The following is a 24,861-nucleotide window of genomic DNA, read 5'->3' on the forward strand; positions in this document are numbered from 1 at the left end:
TTGAGTTTTACTTAATTCTATCCTTATTCTATTTTATATTGAACATCACTAGCTGCCCCTCAGTCTACGTATGTGTCAGTGGATGTTATTGATAAGAGGAGGCCTTTTGCTAATCTGACAGACACAGAGCACTAGCCTCAAGGTCATAGGGAGTAACACTATATCTCCCTGTTTCACTGTGTAGTTGTATGATTTCCCACCAAAACCACAACAAACATTTCATAGAGGTGGAAAGAGTACTGAAATATCGTACACAAAAATAAGTACTGTTACTTCAGTGAACATTTACTCAAGTAAAAGTTCAAGTCTAGGAAACAATCAAGTAAGAGTAAAAAATGTAGTATTGCATTTCATCATCATGGAAATTAAATCTCATGACCAACCATCATTCAGATTTTGTGTGCGGTTTGATTTGATTGACCTGTTTTGGCGCAGTGCTCACTTTTGAATATGATTGGGCAAACTGAGCACAGTTTTGGCACTACTATTTCTTTTGCTAAAAACCTGCCCATAATAGAGATGATTCTGCTATGAATATCATTGTACTCAATAATGGATGATTAAAAAAAAAAGTCCTTTAGTCCAAAAATACTCAAATAAGTACAAATCTTTGACAAATTTATTTATTGATTGATATATTTGACAAATTGATTGATAGTAATATTAATTAGTTACTTTCTACCTCTGATTTCATCCCCTATGCAGGTTCTTAAAGCAGTCTGCTCAGTGTGGTTTTCAAATTCAGACAGGTCCAAAATCGGGTCTCTCTGGCCATCACACCATGGTTGCCTCTATGATGTGTATTATTGCACCATTCTAGGCTGTGTCACATGCTTGTGTGTACGTTTTCTCCACATGAGAGAAATCAAGTAACCAACACCCATACTGTTTCTGTTGTCTTGCATCAGCTAAGTAATAGAAGGGGAGGAGGCTAACAGGATAATAAAGAGGGAGAACAAAAGTGGACTTGAGTCATATTGATAGTCTACCTTGGTAACCATAACATAAACAAAGTAGATGGCTATGCCCTTAATGGAGGAATCTTCTAATGGAGTGAGGTGAACACGAAGACCTTATTCATTGAGGTGTAAAATCTTTTCAATATGGAAAAAAAAAACGTAGACAAGTTTCATTCATAATAAAACATTTTATTTTATTTATGTACACCATAATATGCAAACTGGATCTGTACATAAATATATGGTACTTCACCTGAAAATATGATTACAATATTATAACATCATTTAAAAAGAAAAGCCCTTGCATCTGTGGTAGAGAAAATGTGACACTTTGTGGTGTTTGTGAAGGACTAAAACAGTCTGAAAAACAGGTGAAATTTGTATAATTTAATACAATTAGAAACCTCTACATATCTATAAAACCAGAAAACTTGCAGAAATCTACTTTAAAAACATCGGATCAGCTCTTTTCTTCAAATAGAAAATAATTTGTTTGAAATACATTCGTTTGTTTTCCCTCAATGAGTGCACAGAAACCACACAACAATAATATAGAGAACATAACTCTGAAATACTATCAGTGAGGGAGCAATGCTTACATTTTTAAACATGCAATAACTTTAGACAGTTGATATGGCCAAACAGAAGCCTTGAACAAAGAATAGCAACAAACACCATTTCCCAAATCATCTGTGGTCCTCTGTGGCTCAGTTGGTAGAGCATGGCACTAACAACGCTTAGGTTGTGAGTTTGATTCCTGCTGGGACCATATATACTGAAAAATGTATGCACATTTACACTGCAATGCAGTCGCTTTGGATAAAAGTGTCAGCTAAATGGCATTTATTTATTTATTATTATTATTTTCTAAATATCAAATGTTGTTTCAAGGAGTAGCACCAAATCAAGGTAATGTGTTTTGCCTAAAACATTGTAAAACCAAGTTAGGGTTGTGAAGTTCCACTTGGCCAGCGGTTCCCAAACTAGGGGTCGCAACCCCATGTGGGGTTGCGGAAGCCTCAATTAAAACTGAATAAAAAATAAATCTTTGTTAAGATGATGATTATAAAAATTAACATGATTAAAAATATAAAGAATATAAATGATGTCAAATTTGGCGCCCTTAGCTCGTGAGAAAAACTGCAGTACACCTCATTTTACCGTTGCACTTGACTGAATGGCTACGTCCGCTAGGCTGCTGCAAAATTGACCATTTTCTCAACAGACCACCATGCTCGGCTAACTCAAGTGAGGCTGAGGCAACTGATCAGGACAAAAGCAGAAAACGTGCTTGAAAATACTACGAAACCTACCTGGAATATGGCTTCATTAGCATAACTGAAAACAACAATGAAAAACCAAAATGCCTCGTGTGGAAATGTACTCTCACATGAGCATGATGCCCAACAAGCTCAAACGGCACCTTCCACAAAGAACATGCTAACAAACCCAAGGCTTTTTTCGAGAGAAAGCGAGATGAACTAAATAAGCAACAAGTGCAATTCAAAAAGGCCATGTCTGTCTCAGAGAGAGCCCAGAAGGCATCATTCCAGGTTAGCTATTGTATAGCACAGGCAATGAAACCACACACTATTGCAGAGACTTTGATATTACCCACTGCAATTGATATGGTGAAAATAATGTGTGGGGAGGCAGAGGCATAAAAACTATCGTCAATATCTTTGTCAGAGGCTATTGCCAACAATCAAGAGGAAACATAGACTGAACGACTCAAAAACTCCCCAGCTTATGTACTCCAAATGGATGTTAGCCGTGAGGGTAGAGATGCCCACGCATTGACTTTTGTTCTTTACATGTCAGGGGATGCTATTCAAGAGGACATATTGTTCTGTCTCATGATTCCTGAGCATGAGACAGCACATGGAATGTTCTGTGTGCTCCAAGGCTACATAAAAGACAAACAGATCCCATGGAATTGAATGGTGGGCTTCTGCACTGATGAGACTCCGTCTATGGTGGGAAGGAGAGCAGGCCTCCGCACTCTGGTCAAGAATGTGTCCCCCTCTGCTGTATGGACGCACTACATGATCCACAATGAGCAGCTGGCAGCAAAGGAACTGAGTGCAGAATTAGCAGACATACTGCAGCAGGTAAACTCGATAGCGAACTATATAAGACCACATCCACTGCGCACCTGTATATTCGTAAAACTGTGTGGAGATATGGGGTCAGAACATGATCACTTGCTATTTCACACTGAGGCTCGGTGGTTGTTGAGGGGAAGAGTGTTGGAGATTTTTCGAATTGAGAGAGGAACTACTGTCTCTCAATGGATCTTAAAAAAGCAGACTTTATTAATTTTCTGTGTGATGAAAAGAAAATGTGTCTTCTTGCCTATGTAATAGACATATTTGATAAAAACTGAACTAACTGAACGCAGGCATTCGGGGGAAATACAAAAACATTCTACAGTTGAGCGACCGAATCAGTGGATTCAGGGGAAAGATTTCAAATTGGAGATAGTCTTTCAAAAGCCAACTATGCCCCCTTCCCTTGACTGTGCAACGAACAACAGCATCAGTGACTGTCCCACACGAGTGATAACTGATCACCTCGGATGCTTGGAAGAGCACCTTGGGAGCTACCTCCCAGACTTGGACATGACAAGGTTTCACTGGGTGCAAAATCCGTTTGACTGTGATCTTTGCTCAGTAGTTGACATACCGGCAAGCGAAATCGAACAGTTGATCGAGCTGTCATGTGACCGAACGCTGCAGACAACACATTCACGGGTCACTATGGAAGAGTTCTGGTTCCTGACTCAGAGGGAATACCCTGCCGTCTCTCTCCGAGCATCACAACTCTTGGAACCCTTTGTCAGCTCATATCTGTGTGAAGCTGGATTCAGTGCACTTGTCTGCCTGAGATAAGGTATGCACTGTCGACCACGTCCCCTAACTTTAAGAAGCTCTGAAAGTTCATCTCATTAGTAGTGGTGAATGAGATAACAGACAATCGTAAATTATATTATTTTCAATTGAGTGTCATAGCCGCACATTAAAAGTAGCCTATGTGCGATTGAGATATAGACAATTAGAAAGTCTGTCAGAATGTTTTGCAACTGAATGTCATAAGCCGAATGAAAAAAGTCAATATTAACCTACATAATTGTTTTCATATGGTTGGTGTCACAACATTTTTCAGACATCAAAATGGGGTCATTGGCCAAAATAGTTTGGGAACCCTGCACTAGGCACTGTGTGTTTATACCCCTTCATAATCATAGAGTGATATCAGTAACTCATTAAAACAAGAAATACCAAATAAAACAACAACTGGCAAACATGGCAGTTCAGACATAGCGGCACAAAATGGCAGCTTTACCTACACAATGCATAATCAAACACACAAAGAAGCAGTCATATTGCTTTGGAGAAATTGCTATTCAAAATCAACACTACTCAAACCAGCAACAAAACCTTATTTCTTTCTATCATTGGAGTAGTTCTGTGAGAGTGGAATGCCGTCTAAATACACTGACCTGAGTTAACTAAAGCACTTGAAAGGTACTGTAGGCTGAAACACCATACATTGGTTCATTGGTCTATCAAGAGACATTGCTTCACGTCACAAAAACATAATCTTCAAACTGTGCCATAAATAAAAGATAGTGTTACTGAGGTGTCTACCAGTGCGATGGCCATTTTGGCCAGTTGATACAGATGGCACAAGGCCAAGACTTACCCATACAGTATATCACAATGCCTTGTCTTCATAAAGTGCCATTGTCAATGACATATTCAAACAAAAACACTGCCTTTGAACGCCTTCAAAATGCTTCCTTCCCTTTTCTCAGAGACCTTATTTGAAACAACAGGATTTTAAAAAGAAATAATTATTTTAGACTACCAGTTTTACAGTGACAGGCTGTTTAAAGGCTTGCCCTTTTTAGTCAGGCACTCTGTAGGTTTAACTGACGACATGGTATGTGGTGATGACGATGTTTTAAACAGTTTGACATGCTTGTAGCTGCAATATAAATAAAATCTTCTATTCTCACATAAAATCTACAATCAGTCTTTTATGTTGTTTGGTTTGTAAACATTTCTAACTGCCCGATGCCTTTTCAGGTGATAAAATACAGGCCTTGGTTTCAGTTGATCTGCCTGCATCAGTGCACATTGGTTTTGAGTGTATGTGTGAGTGTGTGTAAACTCCATGTCCAAGTACTTCACCCTAGTGTGTGTGAATCAGCTGTGTGTTTCTAGGTGACTGCTTGTTGACATTTGCACTCATATTTTCATAGTTCTCATTGATAAGATCTCTTTTTTTAACCATGTCATTCTTAAACTAAATCTCACTATGGTGACTGTCGCTAGGAGAACAGGTTAAAAGTGGAGACAAGAGACCCTTCCAAATTTTTTTGAAAGGCAACACTGTAAGATGAACATTTAAAAAGCTTGAAAGAGATGTTTGGTGGCAACAAGTGTTGTGAAAAGCAACAGAAAAAAAGAAAGAAAAAAAAATAGTTGAGAAGGAAAGTCTGTGCTAAACCACAGGATAGGGGCCTTTGGATGAAGCAGCGATGCTGAGGATGACAAGAGCAGAAACCCATCTCTTGTATGATGTTTTTGATCCTGGTTCCAGCAGAGTCAGGTGTGGTTCTACTGTGGTTCTCCTGTTCCGCCAGCCCAAGGCTGGTTCTAGGTCCTAGGCCTCGTCGTCCTCGCTGTGGGATGGCTGGTACTGAGACACAGGCTGTAGTTTGGTGACCTGGCCAATGCCTTTGGTGACCCCCTCCCTGAACAGCAGCTTGGCTCCCACCTTCAGGTACTCCGGATGCTTGATGAACTTGAAGCACACCACTGCCTTCTCTCCTGTCCTCAGCTCCTCCTGAGACAAAGATGGATGGATGGAAGGAGGTATGGATGGATGGAAGCAGAGGTGGAGGGATGGATGAAGAGTTAGAGGGTGAGAGAGAGAATGAAAGAATATATTAGTTTAATATCAAGAGTCACTTGAAGAATGCACTGAAGAAACCGGATCACTACAGTGGTCCCTAGACAGGGGGCTGGCGGCCAGTGGAGGACTAACCTTGCCGTGCACGGCCTCCACGGTGGCTGTCTGTCTTACGTTGCCCACATGCATAGTGACCTGGAAGCCCTTGTGGAAGGTCTTGGAGTGGAAAAGGAGGACGATCTCAGCCTCAAACAGCCAGCAGATGGTCGGGTTCATCTCTGGACTCACCATCACCATTCCCTGGGACAGAAGAACACATGTATGTGAGACTCTCTCTCACACACTCACACACAAATGTTGTATGAGTGTCACTCTCACATTCAGAGTTTCACACACTCTGTGTGGCTCACCTTGCGTAGCAGGGAGCGGTCAAAGTTGCCCAGTGCGAGTGTGGCAGCCTGGCCGGCCCTCAGTACCCTGCATGCCGAGCGGTTCCTTTGGATACTGCAGACAGTCAGCCTGTGGAACTCACCCGAGTCTGTGGGTCCTACCACCAGCTCATCTCCCTCACGACAGATACCACTGGAGAAGTAAAAGAAAGACAGACTTATTTTTCTGGGGAAATAAGTCTGACTTAATTGTGTCACCGTCAATGATTATATATATATATGCACATGTTGAGTCATCCTTAATGAACTCATCTATTAATCGAATTGAATTGAGAGAGAACCTGTACAGAGTTCCTCCCACAACTGTCCCCACATCAGGCACCGTGTAGATCTCATCCACCTGAAGAGAAAGCAGACACAGCTAACAACCACCAGCTATTTACAGTCTGTGTGTGAGTGTCTGAGAGAGAGAGGGGGGTGGGGGGGTCAACCTGAAACTCTGAGCTGTGGCTCTCGTTCCTCCTGCTCTTTGCAGTTGCCTAGTGAGTATGTTTTGTGTGTGTGTATATAGTGCATTCGGAAAGTATTCAGACCCCTTCACTTTTTCCACATTTTGTTATGTTACAGCTTTATTCTAAAATGGATTAAATAATTTTTTCCCCTCATCAATCTACACACAATAGCCCATAATGAAATATCACTTTTACATTAAGTATTCAGACCCTTCACTCAGTACTTTGTTGAAGCACCTTTGGCAGTGATTACAGCCTCAAGTCTTGGGTATGACGCTACAAGCTTGGCACACCTGTATGTGGGAAGTTTCTCCCATTTTTCTCTGCAGATCCTCTCAAGCTCTTTCAGGTTGGATGGGGAGTGTCGGTGCACAGCTATTTTCAGCTCTCTCCAGAGATGTTCGATCGGGTTCAAGTCTGGGCTCTAGCTGGGCTACTCAAGGACATTCAGAGACTTGTCCTGAAGCCACTTCTGCGTTGTCTTGGCTGTGTGCTTGGGGTCGTTGTCCTGTTGGAAGGTGAACCTTCGCCCCAGTCTGAGGTCCTGAGCGCTCTGGAGCAGGTTTTCATCAAGGATCTCTCTGTACTTTGCTCCGTTCCTCTTTTCATTGATCCTGACTAGTCTCCCAGTCCCTGCCGCTGAAAAACATCCCCACAGCATGATGCTGCCACCACCATGCTTCACCGTAGGGATGGTACTGGCCAGGTTCAATCTTGGTTTCATCAGACCAGAGAATCTAGTTTCTCATGGTCTGAGAGTCCTTTAGGTGCCTTTTGGCAAACTCCAAGCGGGCTGTCATGTGCTTTTTACTGAGGAATGGCTTCTGTCTGGCCACTCCACCAATCAGGCCTTTATGGTAAAGTGCTACAGAGATGATTGTCTTTCTGGAAGGCTCTCCCATCTCCACAGAGGAACTCTGGAGCTCTGGCAGTGACCATTGGGTTCTTCGTCACCTCCCTGACGATGGCCCTTCTCCCCCTATTGCTCAGTTTGGCCGGCCGGTCAGCTCTAGGAAGAGTCTTGTGGTTCCAAACTTCTTCCATTTAAGAATAATGGAGGCTACTGTGTTCTTGGGGACCTTCAATACTGCAGAATTCTTTTTGTACCCTTCCCCAGATCTGTGCCTCGACACAATCCTGTCTTAGAGGTCTACAGACAATTCCTTTGACCTCATGGCCTGTTTTTTCCTCTGACATGCACTGTCAACTGTGCGACCTTATATAGACAGGTGTGTGTCGTTCCAAATCATGTCCAATCAATTGAATTTACCACAGGTGGACTCCAATCAAGTCGTAGAAACAGTGATCGTAGAAAGAATGATCAATGGAAACAGGATGCACCTGAGCTCAATTTCGAGTGTCATAGCAAAGGGTATGACAAAGGGTTTTCGCTTTGTCATTATGTGGTATTGTGTATAGATTGATGAGGAAAATAATTAATTGAATCCATTTTAGAATAAGGCTGTAACATAACAAAATGTGGAAAAATTGAAGGGGTCTGAATACTTTCCGAATGCACTGTATGTATGTATGTATGTATGTATACTGTACTTGAAACTCAGTGAGCTGTTGCATGAGTTCCTCCTGCTCCTTGCTGTTGCTGAGGGGAGGGATGATGTTGAAGAAGACCTTGAGTAGGTCCAGACTCTCCCCAGACACACTAGACAGGGTGAAGATTGGCGTGATGCTGCACAGGAAACACCAGTCACATGACCAGGGGAGTGAAAGGAAATAATGGACAATAATTCCAGTAATTGTATTGACATTAATTTTCTCCCACTTTCAAGTGTTTTTATATTTGCCTCAGGTTGTTTTTTTATATTCTGTACTCCATTTGTGACAATAATAAAGTATGTCCTTGGGGATGATTTTTTTTTTTTTTTATAGAAATAAAAAGGTGTCACTTCTCGGGTTTGAGAAACAAATACCCATATACAAACAAAACATAGCCTATAATTATCATTACCTGGGTGACTGGGCGAACTGTTGTGCTGCAGTGACCGCATCGTCTGCGCTGGACACAACCAGGGGAACCTTGTTACAGCCGGGCTGTTTCAGGATGCGTTCCAGCTGTCTAACGGTGCGGTCAACTGTGGCTCGTGTGCACAGGTCCACCTTACTGACCACAATGAAGATGGGCACCTTCAGAGCCATGGCCAGACCCAGGTGCTCCCTTGTCGTACCCGCTACAGGGGGGCACAGAGCGAGAGAGAAGGGGCACAAGTTAACATTAGCAAGTATTTATATAAAGGAAGTCCATTTCTGATGACACTATTTCAGTTCAAACAAGTCAGATGGATACTTTCATATGCCGGGACCCGAAAGGTATTAGAACCCGACAGTTATCAACCCATATCTGTATTGGCACATATTCCTCCAGTCTCACATTCTGAAATTATAGACAATCAGTTTAATTGGGTTTTTCACACAACAAGATATTATTTACCAATCATTTATTTCACCAGTTTACATGGCTAGCTTGTATCCATGAGCCAGACGTTCTAGCTAACTTTTGTCACAAGCAGCTTGGTGTGTAGTTCCAATGAACCATATCAGCATGGACTGCATGACACAGGTTTGTTGTCTCTTACCGATGAAATTGGAGAGGGGACTATGATTCTGTCTCTGTCTGTTCCTGTCACAAGCTTTTTCTCTGACACCACTGGGACAATTTTGACAAAACTATGTTGAAAGATCATTTTGCCATAGATATTGTTAAGGAGTTTCCAGGTGACACCGGATCATTTTGTCGCAGTATATGTGCATGGGGCATAGGAATGTAACCTAATGAAGTAGGCATATAGCCTTACGATTATTATTTTGGCAAATCAACACAAAGCTGTAAAAAGCAAGACTGATAAACACACAGACACACACACAGAGACACACAGACACACAGACACACACACACACACACACGCTTGTGTTGACTTCGCAGACTTGAAGATGGATCAGCTGGTGGAAGAGATGCAGGTTATCTAAGGCATGTGTTAGTGCATGCACACACTTTCCACTCAGGGGGAGGGGTGTTTATTTGGCAAATAAATGGAGCACACTCATGCTCGCTCTGTCCCCACAAAGAGGTGTCTTGACGGTGGAACAGTGTGGGCAGCTTTTCTACACTGTGACGTGTTTCTGAAACTTCTACTTTAGTAACAACATGTTACAAGTGCAGGGGGTATTCTAACAATATGTTTTAAGAATGTTTTTCACTGTGCATTTTTGTGTTTTTGAAAATCAAATATACTGTAACTGAGTAACAAATAACAACAACAAAATCAGTGGATAATCAAACTGTCAGATCAATTTCGATAGAACAGCAAATCACTGATATCAATATGCAGTGCACTGAACATGTGAAATCCTAATTTGGCATAGTACAAGTAACTGCGCATAAAATAAATAAATGTTACTCTATTTATCAATGGAGATCATTTAAGGTCATTATTGAGATATAGATTTTTGCCTAACCAGCATTGAGAGCATAGTTTTTACATTGTTTTCTTCTTATGAAAACTGTGCTAAAAAGGAATTCTGTAAACATTTTTTACAAAAATATCGGCAGATATATTGGTTATCTGTGAATTTTGCTCCCCATAAATCGGCATCGGTCCAGTAATGGCCGGGCTCTAAAAGGTATGAAGGGAAAGCTATTGTGAGAGTCGTGACTTTATTCCATCATACAAGTTCGCCTCTGAGGTACTCAGAATTCACTGATATCCTAGCAGTAAGGTGAGGGGGTTGGGAGGGCCAGGAAAAGGAGACAACATTGCTTATCTTGAGTTTAAAACCCTGCGAGAGGGAGGCTTGGAGGGGCATAAGGGCTAGGTTGAGAACAGCAGGTGAACCAGCCATGACGTGTGATGGTTGTGTCATGGAAATAAAGGTCACAAAAGGTACAACATAGATAAGGAAACACAGGCCTGCCCTGTGATGTAATTATCACCTTCACTCTGCAACCCAGCAATTTGAAATCCCTGTCATTAAATCCCAGTTCTTCCTGACTGCATGCTTAGTAACAGGGGTCAGGTTATGGGTTGGCTGTGACATTCAAAGCAAACGTGAGTAGGGAGAAGAATACTATGCGTCACGTTTCTAAAGAGTAGGTATATCTCCATCTGACCACACATCTAAACACACAGGCAGCAATTTTATTAGCTGACTGCTCGCAGTCTATATTTTACATACTACAGACCATCGCTTCTTATCACCCGGCAGTTGAAATAATCAGAAGGAAAGAAAGAGAAAGGGTATACATGAGAGAGGGAGGGAGCAGGTGTTCAGGAGCTGACAGTGTGGATATTTACATATTTATCACCTTAGGTTTTCTGTAGCATGTGGGAAAACAAACACTGTTGCACATACAGCTGAAAAAAGAAAAGAAAAAAAAGAACTTGCCTTCCTGCGGATGTACTACTGTAACCTACATATTTCTCTAAGTAAGAATATACCACATGTTTAATATAAATGAAGTTCAGCCAGCTGCCAAGCGAATTATATGCACCTGCTAAAGGCATTCAGTGAATTCAAAATCTGCATTTTTCTAAACCCAGTGACTTTTCCAAAAGAATGCACTGGTTATAATGCAATCAGAAAAAAAAGAATGCAATCAGGTGTCCTTCTTTGGAAAAGGCTGCAGAGAGACATGTATATGTAGTCTGAGTCTGGATATAGACTGCAGGCAGGGGGCTGAAGGGAACTGACCCACACTTATTAACAGGCTACTGGCAGACCATGAATACATCTACTCCATCAGCTGAGTAACGGATTGGCTTGCCAGTATGCAAATATAAACATAACACCACCTTTCACTCAGGACAGATATCTGTGTGTGTGTCTCTGTCTGCCTGTGTGTCTGTGTGTGACACCTCTTTGTGGGGACAGAGCAAGCATGAGTGTGCTCCACATATTTGCCAAATAACCCCCCCCCCCCCCCCCAAGTGGAAAGTGTGTGCATGCACTAACACATGCCTTAGATAACCTGCATCTCTTCCACCAGCTGATCCATCTTCAAGTCAACACAGGCATGTGTGTGTGTGTCCATGTGTCCGTGTGTCTGTGTGTGTGTGTGTACACATCAGTGGACGTCTGCAGATCGAAGTCTACCCACTTATCCAATGTTAATGATTGACGATGTGGAGCTGTCTGGGCTAGCCTATATCTGGGTCCTGTAGCCTTACAGAATGAACCAAGCCAGTTTCTCTCTAGCCTTTTGGCTAGTCAGAGGAACAGCTCCAGACTAGGCCTACACATTACACAGATCTATTACTCCGTTTCATAATTAACACCTACTCTCTCGGGTTGCAGGGACACTATTGCCTGTCTGTGTGTTCCACGTTTAAGACACTCCTCATTCCTGACCCATTTCCCCCATGACAGGTCCTATTTCAGACACACTACCGGGGCTGACCCATTGGAACAGGGATGGACGCAGGTGGTATGGCAGGTTGTGTACCCTGTAGCCTGTACACATACCACAACACAAGTTAACACATAGCAGCAGACAGTTTTTTTTTCCAAACAAGAGGACATCAGACAGACAAGCAGTTAAAATGCCTGTGTCTGGTTACGAGTTATGATATGTACCAGTAAGGGCATGACACAGTGAGAGTGTTTTCCATGTAATGGCTATGTCTTGATCTGTTTGGTGATCGATTCTTTCAGTTTTTCATTCAGATACTGAATGCCAAGTGGTCTAAAGCGCTGCGTGCAGGTCACAGTCTCCCCTGGAGGCATGGGTTCGAACCCCACTTCCGACAGAAACTTTATGGTAAAAAAAAATTGATGTATTCAATAAGCACCTCATACATGATTCATGTGTGTGTCTTGAGAGAACACAAGTCAGACAGTCAAACTGCAAACAACTCTAGTTATCTAGTCTAGTTATTCTACTTATAAGCATGAAAAACGCTTACAACAGTAAAAGTAAAACTACAGTCTTTTGAAAATATTGTATTGATTTCTATCGATGGTCAGAGAATTAAATTATTGGTTTTGGAACCTTGGAGCCAGAAGTCGATAGCTTGTTACATCCACTCTCTCTGCGTATGGCTTTGTCTTGATTTAGTATTTGCTGAAGACCTTGTTTAGTTCTTAATTAAACTACTTTTCAAATCAAGCTACAGATAAACATGTCAGGATGGCTGAGCGGTCTAAGGCGCTGTGTTAAGGTCGCAGTCTCCCCTGGAGGCTTGGGTTCAAATCCCACTTCTGGCAGTAAATTTATGGTAATTTCTATTAACTGACAGATAACTGAAAAACAAGATGTATTCAATAAGCACTACATAAGTGAATAATGTGTCTTTGGAGAATAAAAGTGAGACAATCAAACTGCAAGTTAGACTACTTATAAGCATGAAACAATGTTTACAACAGTAAAAACAAGATTACAGTCTTTTCAAAACATTGTATTGATTTCCCTCAATTGCACTAAGAACTTCCGCATTTTCCTACCTCTATAAATTTGTTTCTGGATGGGCAACCACAAACATTCAGACTTCCGATTCAGAAAAATTCTGTATTTTTCTCCCGCTGTCTTTAGAAATTGCCTAAACTGGACATACATGAGGTCCATCGGCTTAATAAATCTACAACAAAAGTTGCAAAGCGTTGGAGAATGGTTTATGTTTAGAGTAATTTACAATTATGAAGGTTTGTATTAAGTTTTGAGCTAGCTTACCAGGTGTCCATTTGCGTTCAGCACCACGCAGGAAGTCTGTCAGGACAGAGACACATCGATGTGTCAGCTAGCTAACTTACTAGGTACATAACTTCACATTTAGTGCAGCTAGCTCTATGTTGCCTGAAATCTGGTGTATGACTAATTAACTAGATAGCTGTATAAGAACATTTTCTGGTATAGTCAAAGACGGAGATCACTGCTTCAGATCAATGAAAAAGTCTGAGAAACTGCACAGTCTAATGGTAGGGCTTGCTGCAGACATTAACTACAATAGGCCAATTATGACTCATTGTCTGAACTTCTGATTTCTGAAGTATGCTATACTGGCTTGTTGCGGACTTCACCTGGAGTCAAACTAGCTAAAGTTAGTGATAATTCAATGCCACAAGCAGGGAGTAGTAATTGCACAGCTGGCTGAGGATCTCTCCCTCCAGGTGCATCAGCTTTCTTGGCACACGATAGTGCCCGTCTGGTAGCCTAAAAGAGCTACAAAATACCATGATCAAATCAGTCTCTTACACAATTACACAACCCAATACAACATACCGACCTAGAGAAATATACCCTGAGCACCAACTAAGTTACATGCTTTCCAACGGTTTGCTCTGCCAACGAGAGGCGCATCTCTTATTTTAGGAAAATCTAAGACACAGCTGGTGCTGTTTATGCTGTCTAGTTGTTAATTAATCAATTGATTAACTGAAAATGATTTAATAGCATACAGGAGAGACAGGCTATGTGAATTGCACAGTTTTATTAGGCTATAGGCACACATTTCCATGCACCTTGATGAGCGCATTACTTGTTTGTAACCCTAGTTGGGACATTCCCTATGTAGGTTGTCATGATTGTTGTGGGTTGTCTATATGTCTATGTTTGTCAAATAAATGTTAATGTTTCGGAATGGTGCCTGCCTGTTGTTTATTGGATAACAATTTTCTATCGTGCGCATCCAGATCAAAAGTGTAGAGGCTGATGTTCAAATCACTGAGAAATCTCTGCAGTGGCATAGCCTATATTGTGCATCTTATAGTTTAAATTATGATCAATGCGAATGTGTAAAAGATGTTTTTAAGCAGAGAAAGGGGTAACAATCTTGAGGAGATTAAGCTATAGCCACGAGTTTCCGGTAGAAGGTGCCAAAGTCTTCCGCAGCAAGGTGCAGCTGGCCAACTCAAATGGGATGCTTAGTCACATGAAATAAGTTAGTAAGTTAAGGGTGCGTGAGTTAAAATTATTAATTATTTTAAATGTTAAATTATTCTATATAAATAAAGAATGCATTAGACATTGTTGATTATTAGGCTATATTTTTTTAGGCTACATTTGGCTATAGACTAGGCTAATAGGCCTAACCCTCGCCTGGTTCCCAAACAAACTAGCCAAATACGCAATTTGTTTACTACCATGATAATCTAGGTTGTGCTTTTCACTTTATGGTCGCTATTATTCTATTTCATATTATTGCCTCATCTGAACTGGGGGTCTAATCTTTCTGCCATGCCTGAGGATCCGTTAACACTAACCCAGGATGAAGTATCAGGATGGCCGAGTGGTCTAAGGCGCTGCGTTCAGGTCGCAGTCTCCCTTGGAAGTGTGGGTTCGAATCCCACTTCTGACAGACTACTTTTGGCAAATCCTACCAACAAAAAAAATCTATTGCAGAGCCTCACCACACAGCTACGTTTTCATTTATTCACTGCTAAATATAAATAAATACATTTTAAATAACATGATAAGCAGGTGAGCTGCCTTCATCACCATTTCCTTAGCTCAGATTTTAGCTATGTTCCAATAGCTTTAAGTAAGTCACTTTCCTCATCTTCTCTCCATCATGACCACTGATCTGAAAAGACTATAGGTTAAAAAAAGAGGTTAAATCAATATGGAGGGTCATGTGAGTCCTTTTAAGTATCAGTGATCAGCAAGCAAAGGATATATACTACATATACTATACTATACGGGCATGGGTAGGAAATGATTAGGGAGAATTGGGACAGCCTCAGTGGTGAACTTTAAAGAGTCTTATCCCTCCAGCCAAGTCAGCACTGACATGACCACTCTCAGCTTACTGACCTAGCTAGTCTCACATTCACTGCCTAGAGGTAACCCATTGGACTAGCCACAGGCCAACGTCGGTCAGGGGCTGGGATCAATTTAAGGTATTTGAGATATTCTGGGACTGGGGGAGGGGTTTGGAGGCAATTGGAGCGGGAGAGGGTGACTAGGGAGAGAGGGGGAAGGGCGACTGGGGAGGAGAGGGTCAGTCAGTCAGTCACATAAGCTTAGATATCAGGTGTTTGAACAGCATTACTGCCCAGCTGGACTGGGAGCTGCACTATTCTGCCAACTTCACAGAGAGAGGAGGGTTACAGTTGAGCAGATCCGAGCTAGACTGCCCTGACAGTGTTATTCAGTGACAGATCACAACTCATGAAAAGCACCTGAATAGATAAACAAGTTAATTCAGTGGGGAAAATAAAGTTTTACTGTGTTACCATTAGGGATGCACCGATACAATTTTTTCATAGCCGATTGTTGAACGTTGAGAAACGGCCAATACTGAGTACCAATCCTATAAAAGGCTTTTTTTTTTTTTTTTAAATAGCTGTATACAGTGCATTCGAAAAGTATTTAGACCCCTTCACTTTTTCCACATTTTGTTATATTTTATTTATTTATTCTAAAATGGATTCAATTCATTTTTTTCCTCATCAATCTATACACAATACCACATAATGACAAAGCGAAAATGTTTTTTTAGAAATGTTTGCTAATTTATTAAAAATAAAAAACTGATATCACATTTACATAAGTATTCAGACCCTTTGCTATGACACTCAATTGAGCTCAGGTGCATCCTGTTTCCATTGATCATCCTTGAGATGTTTCTACGACTTGATTGGAGTCCACCTGTGGTAAATTCAATTAATTGGACATGATTTGGAACGACACACACCTGTCTATATATGGTCCCACAGTTGACAGTGCAAGTCAGCAAAAACCAGGCTATGAGGTCGAAATAATTATCTGTAACCTCCGAGACAGGATTGTGTCGAGGCACAGATCTGGGGAAGGGTACAAAAAATTGTTTGCAGTATCGAAGGTCCCCGAGAACACAGTAGCCTCCATCATTCTTAAATGGAAGAAGATTGGAACCACCAAGACTCTTCCTAGAGCTGGCCGCCCCGCTAAACTGAGCAATAGAGGGAGAAGGGCCATCGTCAGGGAGATGACCAAGGACCCAATGGTCACTCTGATAGAGCTCCAGAGTTCCTCTGTGGAGATGGGAGAACTTTCCAGAAGGACAACCATCTCCACAGCACTCCACCAATCAGGCCTTTATGGTAGAGTGTCCAGACGGAAGCCACTGCTCAGTAAAAAGCACATGACAGCCCACTTGGAGTTCGCCAAAAGGCACCAAAAGGACTCTCAGAATATTTTTATTTTTAATAAATTACCAAACATTTCTAAAAACCGGTTTTGGCTTTGTCATTATGGGGTATTGTGTGTAGATTGATGAGGGAAAAAATAATTTAATCCATTTTAGAATAAGGCTGTAACATAATAAAATGTGGAAAAAGTGAAGGGGTCTGAATACTTTCCGATGCACTGTACAATCTCTGGGTCTGGATGTGCGGTGGTTAGCAACATTCTTGTCCATTTAAATTAATTTAAATCATTTAAATGTTTCCCTTATTCTGTTTTTTCCCCCCTGATTTCCGTTCTTTCCATTTTATTTTTCCCAACTTCGGATTTATTGGAATGTTTCACTTGGAATGATTAAAACATGACAAAAAAGTATACTATGCATATTATTTCAATTCTATTTCTCCTAGAATATATATTGTAGAAGAATAGAGGCTGCAAATGAATCATATAAACATTCACCGTAAATAAGAAAATATTTAAAACATGCAACACAGGCCCGTGCTATTGAACTGGGACACTGAAGTGGAATGGCTTGTGATCTTTGTGCCACAGGTGCACACGGCACAGTCAAATGAGCGCACCCAGACTCTGAGCGTACCAAGTGACAGCAGACGGAGAGGTTTCCTCCATTTGTTTACTGCATGTGCATATGCTAAATCTACTGGCCTATCGAGGAATCAAGCTAGTATTCTGTCATGTGATTTGCAGTTACTGGTAGTTATTGAATTACGTTTTCAAAAGCTGTTGTTTTCACCTATGTAAGACTAGCCTCTGCATTCGTAAGGTTCGCTAACAGCTACACACATACAGCCAGCAGCTGCAGTTGGTCCACAATGCACAGACATACACATGGTCCAAATACATTTCTGCAAAATGATTGGGGTGTTGCAGGTTAGATCACTAATTTGTACTCTTCATAAAATATAATTACCATGGAGCAAATTAAGTTGTTTTCTTATCATTTGAATTAAATTGTCCATATTGCCTGCCTAATTACGTTTTTATGTCTGAATTCTGTGATTCTGTCCGTGTTTTCCATATCATGGAAATCATAGGACCCTACCCTACATAACCCTAAGAAATACATACAACATGACTGAATTATGCCATACAACTTATAGTTTTTAGGACAGTGTGTGCTATGTCATCATATCTGTAAATAGCATTCCCCATCTCCAATTCCTGATCCAGCATTTTAGGCCAATATCGGCCCGATACAGATGCTCAGTATCGGATTGGTGCATCTCTAGTTACTGTGTTACAAACTGACTCACCGATGCCCGTGTTTGCACTGACTACCAGCATGGCAAAGTCTGGGCAGTAGCTGGTGAGGCCAAAGATGGTTGTCTTCAGGTACTTATGGTGTCCGGCTAGGTCAATGAACGTGATCATCTTGGAGGCGCTCTCACAGATCTCCTCTGCTGTCCGAGACTCACTGTAGTTTACCACCTGGATATGGAAATAAGGACCAAGTCTGATAAGACATAAATTGAAACCCCCTAATGATAACGGTTAACATTGTGATAAGCATGACATAACAGATGGGTTGTTGACTGCCTATGATGTCCATTTATAACAACACAGTGCAACACAGGTATGGCACATATACAGTGCATTCTGAAAGTATTCAGACCCCTTCACTTTTTCCGCATTACATTATGTTACGGCCTTATTCTAGATTTTTTTTTTTCCTCCTCAATCTACACACAATACTCCATAATGACAAAGCGAAAACAGGTTTTTAGAAATTGTTGCTAATTTATTAAAAATAAAAAATATAAATATCACATTTACATAAGTATTCAGACCCTTTACTCAGTACTTTGTTGAAGCACCTTTGGTAGCGATTACAGCCTCAAGTCTTGTTGGATATGACGCTACAAGCTTGACACACCTGTATTTGGGGAGTTTCTCCCATTCTTCTCTGCAGATCCTCTCAAGCTCTTTCAGGCTGGATGTGGAGTGTCGATGTGCAGCTGTTTTCAGGTCTCTCCAGATATGTTTGATCGGGTTCAAGTCCGGGCTCTGGCTGGGCCACTCAGGGACATTCAGAGACAAGCCACTCCTACATTGTCTTGGCTGTGTGTTTAAGGTTGTTGTCCTGTTGGAAGGTGAACCTTCGCCCCAGTCTGAGAAGCTGCTCCAGAGCGCTCAGGACTTCATCAAGGATCTCTCTGTACTTTGCTTCGTTCATCTTTCCCTCGATCCTGACTAGTCTCCCAGTCCCTGCCGCTGAAAAACATCCCCACAGCATGATGCTGCCACCACCATGCTTCACCGTAGGGATGGTATTGGCCAGGTGATGAGCGGTACTTGGTTTCCTCCAGACGTGACGCTTGGCATTCAGGCCAAAGAGTTCAAGCTTTGTTTCATCAGACCAGAGAATCTTGTTTCTCATTGTCTGAGAGTCCTTTAGGTGCCTTTTGGCAAACTCGAAGTGGGCTGTCATGTGCTTTTTACTGAGGAGTGGCTTCTGTCTGGCCACTCCACCAATCAGGCCATTATGGTAGAGTGCTGCAGAGATGGTTGTCCTTCTGGAAGCTTCTCCCATCTCCACAAAGGGACTCTGGAGCTCAGAATTTGGCGTAAACAACATGAAAGCATGGATCCATCCTGCTTTGTATCAAAGCTGGTGGTGGTGGTGTAATGGTGTGGGGGATATTTTCTTGGCACACTTTGGGCCCCTTAGTACTAATTGAGCATCGTTTAAACACCACAGCCTACCTGAGTATTGCTGACCATGTCCATCCCTTTATGACCAGTGTACCCATCTTCTGATGGCTACTTCCAGCAGGATAACACGCCATGTCACAAAGCTCAAATCATCTCAAACTGGTTTCTTGAACATGACAATGAGTTCACTGTACTCTAATGGCCTCCACAGTCACCAGATCTCAATCCAATAGAGCACCTTTGAGATGTGGTGGAACGGGAGATTCGCATCATGGATGTGCATGTTTCCAGCACCTTGTTGAATCTATGCCACAAAGAATTAAGGCAGTTCTGAAGGCAAAAGGGGGTCCAACCTGGTACTAGCAAGGTGTACCTAATAAAGTGGCCGGTGAGTGTATATACACATACACACAGTGCGTTCAGAAAGTATTCAGACCCCTTCACTTTTTCCACATTTTGTTGTGTTATAGACTCAATTTAAAATGGATTAAATTAAAAGAATTTGCCATCAATCCACACACAATACCCCAGAAAGCGAAAACAGGTTTTTAGAAATGTCAGTAAATTTATTAAAATTGAAATACAGAAATACCTCATGTACATAAGTATTCAGACTCTTTGCTATGACACTCTTAAAATGAGCTAAAATGCAAAAATGTCATCAACAAATTACTCAATAAGTTGAATTGAGTCCATCTTAATGCAAGGATAATAGTTCATGTAATTTTGGAATTAATATCTTTGTTTTTATTGGGTCTCTGATTTGCATAGGAATCAATTACACACTGTGTGGATTAGGATGTCACTACCAACTCAGCAAATTTCATTTACTCTTGATCCTGACAAACTCCCCAGTCCCTGCCAGTGACAACCATACCCATAACTTGATGCAGCTACCACTATTCTTCACACAAGTGATGGTGCGGAAACTGCATTGCATGTGCTGGATTTGCACCAAACTTTTATTTTTTTTATCTATTTCAACTTTAATAAATGTACAGAAATTTCGAAAAAACCTGTTTTCGCTTTGTCACACACATATATACACACATACACACCTCTCCTTTGCTGTTGAAGCCGAGGATCTCAAAGCTGATACTGGAGGTGCGTCCTGTCTGGATCTCGTGGAGGTGTCTGAAGAGGTTGAGCCTCGCCCGGCCTCGTCCATTATCCAGCTCACCTTGTGTCAACACGCCCAGCAGGGTAGACTTTCCAGAGTCCACATTACCCAACACAGCCACCCGAAGGTCCAGGAACTACACTCACACACGCACGCGTCAGCATTGTCATTTAGCGGAAAACGTCACCATCAGTATGTAACTAATCAACTGTAACTCCAACATTAACAGATGAATCACCAAACCAAATTTCAACATTATAAATCAACAACGTTGTGAAAATATCCACAAACAAAAACATCCAAGTTTAAGACAGATTTCTCTCACAGGTTGACCACCTCCTCAGGAGACTCACTAACCTGCTGGTCATCTGGAACTTTCCGTATGAGCACTTCAGCGATCTTACGAGGGATGTCAGAGTCGTAATCTACCTCTCTCTCTCTAAGGACAGCAATGTCAGCTCCAACCCTGAGAGAAAAGAAACAATGACAAGAGCCATTGGATATACTCTCTGGTAGGGGAAATGGTCAATGCACAATATTCCTGTCATTATGTCACTTTGTCTTCCGAAATAAAAAACTAAATTGTGATCCAGAGATGTGTGAAGTGTTTTCACAATCTAACTGGGGCAACAACCACATTCCGATAGAATCTGCTAGTGCCTCTGTGTTACTACTTGAATTTTTTTTTTTCATGGAAAATAAAGACAAGACAATGAATGAAAGAAGTGGCGTTGATTGATTGAGAGCCGTACTTCTCTGCCATTCTGCGCAGGGTCTTCAGCGATGCCCTCATGTCCTCCTCTGGTAGGCCCACCAGCATGCCGTTGTCCTCGACGCCAATCTGATAGACAGCCTCGCCTCGTCCCTCTTGCAGCCGCCATTTCATCTGCGTGGCCAGGTGCTCAAAACGGTACTGTGTGGGGTTCACTAACTTCAGCTGCAGACAGGGAGGGTCATATTCAGGATACAGGGCAACAAGAACGATAAATCATAAGCAATGACAGCACAGTCCTGGGGATGAGCATAGACAATAATGATGAAACCATATAAATAAATGCTACAAAACCCCTGATGTCTCATTCATATCTCTACAAGCACTTTAAAGGAGATGAAGTTAACAGGTAGTAGTTATCTACTATAGTACAGCTGGCTATAACTTAATAATGTTTGGCACGGTAGGCAGTTAAATAAAGCCTAAGTTATACCCTATGTATGTACACAACACAAGAACATAATTAGCTATGCAAATCCTGTGATCATCCCTACTTGCGTTGCCAAAATATGCAGAAGTGTACAGCCCAAAATTTGCTAATTGCATTGCGTACGAAGAGAATACATTAGACCTTAGACACCAGGAGGTTATTGTTAACTTGTTTGGAGACATCAGCTGTCCAGGAAGGGATCCTACAACTGGCTGTGTTAATCTACTGCGGTGTTGGTTTGCAGGGCTGCTGGACATGTTTGACGAGTGGCCTGGTTATACATTGTTCTTCAGTCAGAAATAGCAACCCATTTACAAAATGTAGTTAAAATCTACTGTAACCAACATTGTGGTGAACCAAACCTGCATCACTAACTGTGGCTCACCTGGTCATGTAGCCTTTCTGATAAAGGCTAAAATTTAAAATGACCAACGGAAGAAAGAAGTCTCTGAGATAACGGATAGTCTAACTTCCAGACCTTTTTTTCAGCAGACAGCTCATCAGTAGTGAGTAAATGTGTGTGTAGTGGTAGTACCACTGTAGTAGTTACTTTTTCGTAAGCACGATAAAAATAATCCCGATAAATCAAATTCTTACAAGTAAAATTTTCCGGGAGAAAAATAAGAGACCCGAACCTGAACTGACCCTTGGACAGTCCGACCCAGACCAGAACGGACTCCCGAAAACCTGAAGGGTCCTGTTGTAGTCCAGACCGAAGTGATACAAAATATAGGCTAATTCAGCGAGTATAGACCGATAGGTATACAGTCTCCCCCTCGTAATTACATGAGCTCTGATGAGGTAGCCTGCCGGTAGGTTATGATGCAGGCAAGAGTGTGCAATGTAGTGTTGAATGCGTCACTGTCACCTTGATTACTCCAATGTAACTCTCCTCCTGTATCATGCCTGGGGGCCTATGTAAATAACATAAACCTATCGACGTTACATGAGCTGGGTGAATGGAAAATGAATGACAGTCATCCAATATGCTGTAATAGAGATAAAAATCGTCCTCCCTAATCTTGAACAGCACCAGCCGCCACTGGTACATACACACATGAGTAAATGAGTCTCTGTAGTTGTCTGTATTTTAGCTTACCTTGTACTCTATATTGCCCTCTTCGACCTGAAAGAGAGAAGAGGACAGCACTGTTAGAATGAAGAGGACTGAAACAATAAGTCCATTGTTCTCCAAAAGGCACAAAGAAGCACAGTCTGACTGAAAGAGCAGTAGGTATTGACAGACAATCCCTCAGTGAATGGGATGGATGGTTAGAAGAACTGTTTTAAGCTGCCCATATTGTTTGATGCAGCTGTAAAACACATGCAAATGAATCTGTAGCTGTAAGGTGATGCAACCCTTTCACTTTTGTTCCCAAGAGGGGAGTTCATGATTACTCTTTAATAACACGATAATAGCAGAAAACCGAAAGTCAATCTATTCAAAAGACTAGGCTAACATGACTGAGGGCAACTTAACAGGCCATATAATATCACTAAAATCAAAACATAGCCTAGTACAACCTAGGTTAACAGATTATCTACAGAAAACAACTCTTAAACCCCTGCGATGGGCCAACATTGTGTTTCTCATCTGATGTAGATCAGTTTTGATCTCAAAGAACAGTCAGGGGCATGTTGAGGCATATATAGGGGCACCTAACCAACCAACAACACCTTTGTCGTCTATAACTTCTGTAATTTCAAATTAGGCCTAGTTAGGCCTGATTTTTTATGTCCCATGCACCAACCTCACCAAGTCAAAGAATTCTGATTCCGATTACTTGTTTCTATGTTAACGTCTCTGTCTAAATTATAATGTAATATTGTTTTATTGTGTTTAGGCTGTGTGTGGTCCCAGATAGTAGCCTACACCAAGCTGTTATAAATCAACAGCTCATGATGAGTTTGAGAGAGACAGGAATTCTGTCTCAAGGTCAACTCCTTGAAAAGAAATCACTACCAGTCTACTATGGTGCCAAAATGTCAACATAAATTCTCTAGCTAACTTAATGCTGTGGCATTCAAGTTCCAGTATAAGCCTAATTAATTTGCACCCCACTTGAAAGACAGTTAAAAGTTCGCTAAAGAGTCAATACCAAAATAGAAATTCATGCGCTTTGGTCTTCTCTGCAGAACTGAGCAAGACATTTCAAAGTATCTCAAGGTCATGACGGCAACGACTACCTTCAGCCAGGGTGGTATACCTACCTTCAGCCACCTACTCCAGCGCACTGAGCGCAGAAGGCGAGCCATCCCCGCCCACTTTAAATGATGTCAGCACTTGTTATTTACAAACACAGCTGTTCCAGATCGTCTAGTAAACAAAAGATACAAGCTACAAAATGACTGTTTTGTTAGCTAACGTTAGCATTTCCGTATATGAACATGACAAGCGACTTTAAGTCCGCTTTTTTTTCTCTAATTTCTGTGAGAAGAAACACTTCTGAACCAGCTTGGCTTGCTACTAGCTACGTGTCACTAGCCAACTACAAGGTTGCCGACACTCATGGAAGTCAATTCAACGAAACTTTCCTCCTGATGTTTTTGCAATGCAGTTGGGGAAAATACATGCATGTATCTAAAAAATATGGTGCACACACAACTTTCAAGAATAGGTGATACAAAATTGGCGGGTAGCTAGGTGCTTCTCACTCTCGTCTCTCGACAACTTGCGCTGGTTACTACTAGCTAGCCAACGACGTTAGGCTACGGAAGCTTAATTAGTTGGGTGAAATTGTTCTTACCTCTGGAGGTAGATATGGGGGGTTATTACTTTGTTTGGAGTTTCGGGATGACCGACCCTTTGCTTTTTTGCCATTCTTTGGACAAGATTTTTTTGAAACCATCCCGAAGCCATTACCCGAGCTAGATCCAACTCCTTGGGATCCAGACTTCAGTCCAGAACTTGCATCGAAAAGCTCTGTTACTCGCGTATCCATTACTTCGGAACCCTGTGTACGCTAGTTTTT

General features: G+C 41.6%; 1 protein-coding gene across 1 annotated transcript; it reads right to left on the bottom strand.

Moving 5' to 3' along the window:
* Positions 1–1,143: 1,143 nt before the first annotated feature.
* On the bottom strand, positions 1,144–24,831 carry gtpbp2a (GTP binding protein 2a; the record flags this gene model as incomplete). The annotated part of the gene is made up of 12 exons (XM_083695656.1): positions 1,144–5,813; positions 6,015–6,179; positions 6,290–6,461; positions 6,610–6,668; positions 8,332–8,467; positions 8,747–8,966; positions 18,169–18,343; positions 20,626–20,823; positions 21,045–21,153; positions 21,440–21,624; positions 22,989–23,015; positions 24,637–24,831. The coding sequence occupies 12 exons, from the start codon at positions 24,829–24,831 to the stop codon at positions 5,631–5,633; spliced, it is 1,824 nt and encodes a 607-aa protein (XP_083551782.1). The 3' UTR covers positions 1,144–5,630.
* Between the last annotated feature and the right edge of the window lie 30 nt (positions 24,832–24,861).

This window comes from Argentina silus, assembly GCF_951799395.1.
Source record: "Argentina silus genome assembly, chromosome: X".
NCBI lineage: Eukaryota > Metazoa > Chordata > Actinopteri > Argentiniformes > Argentinidae > Argentina > Argentina silus.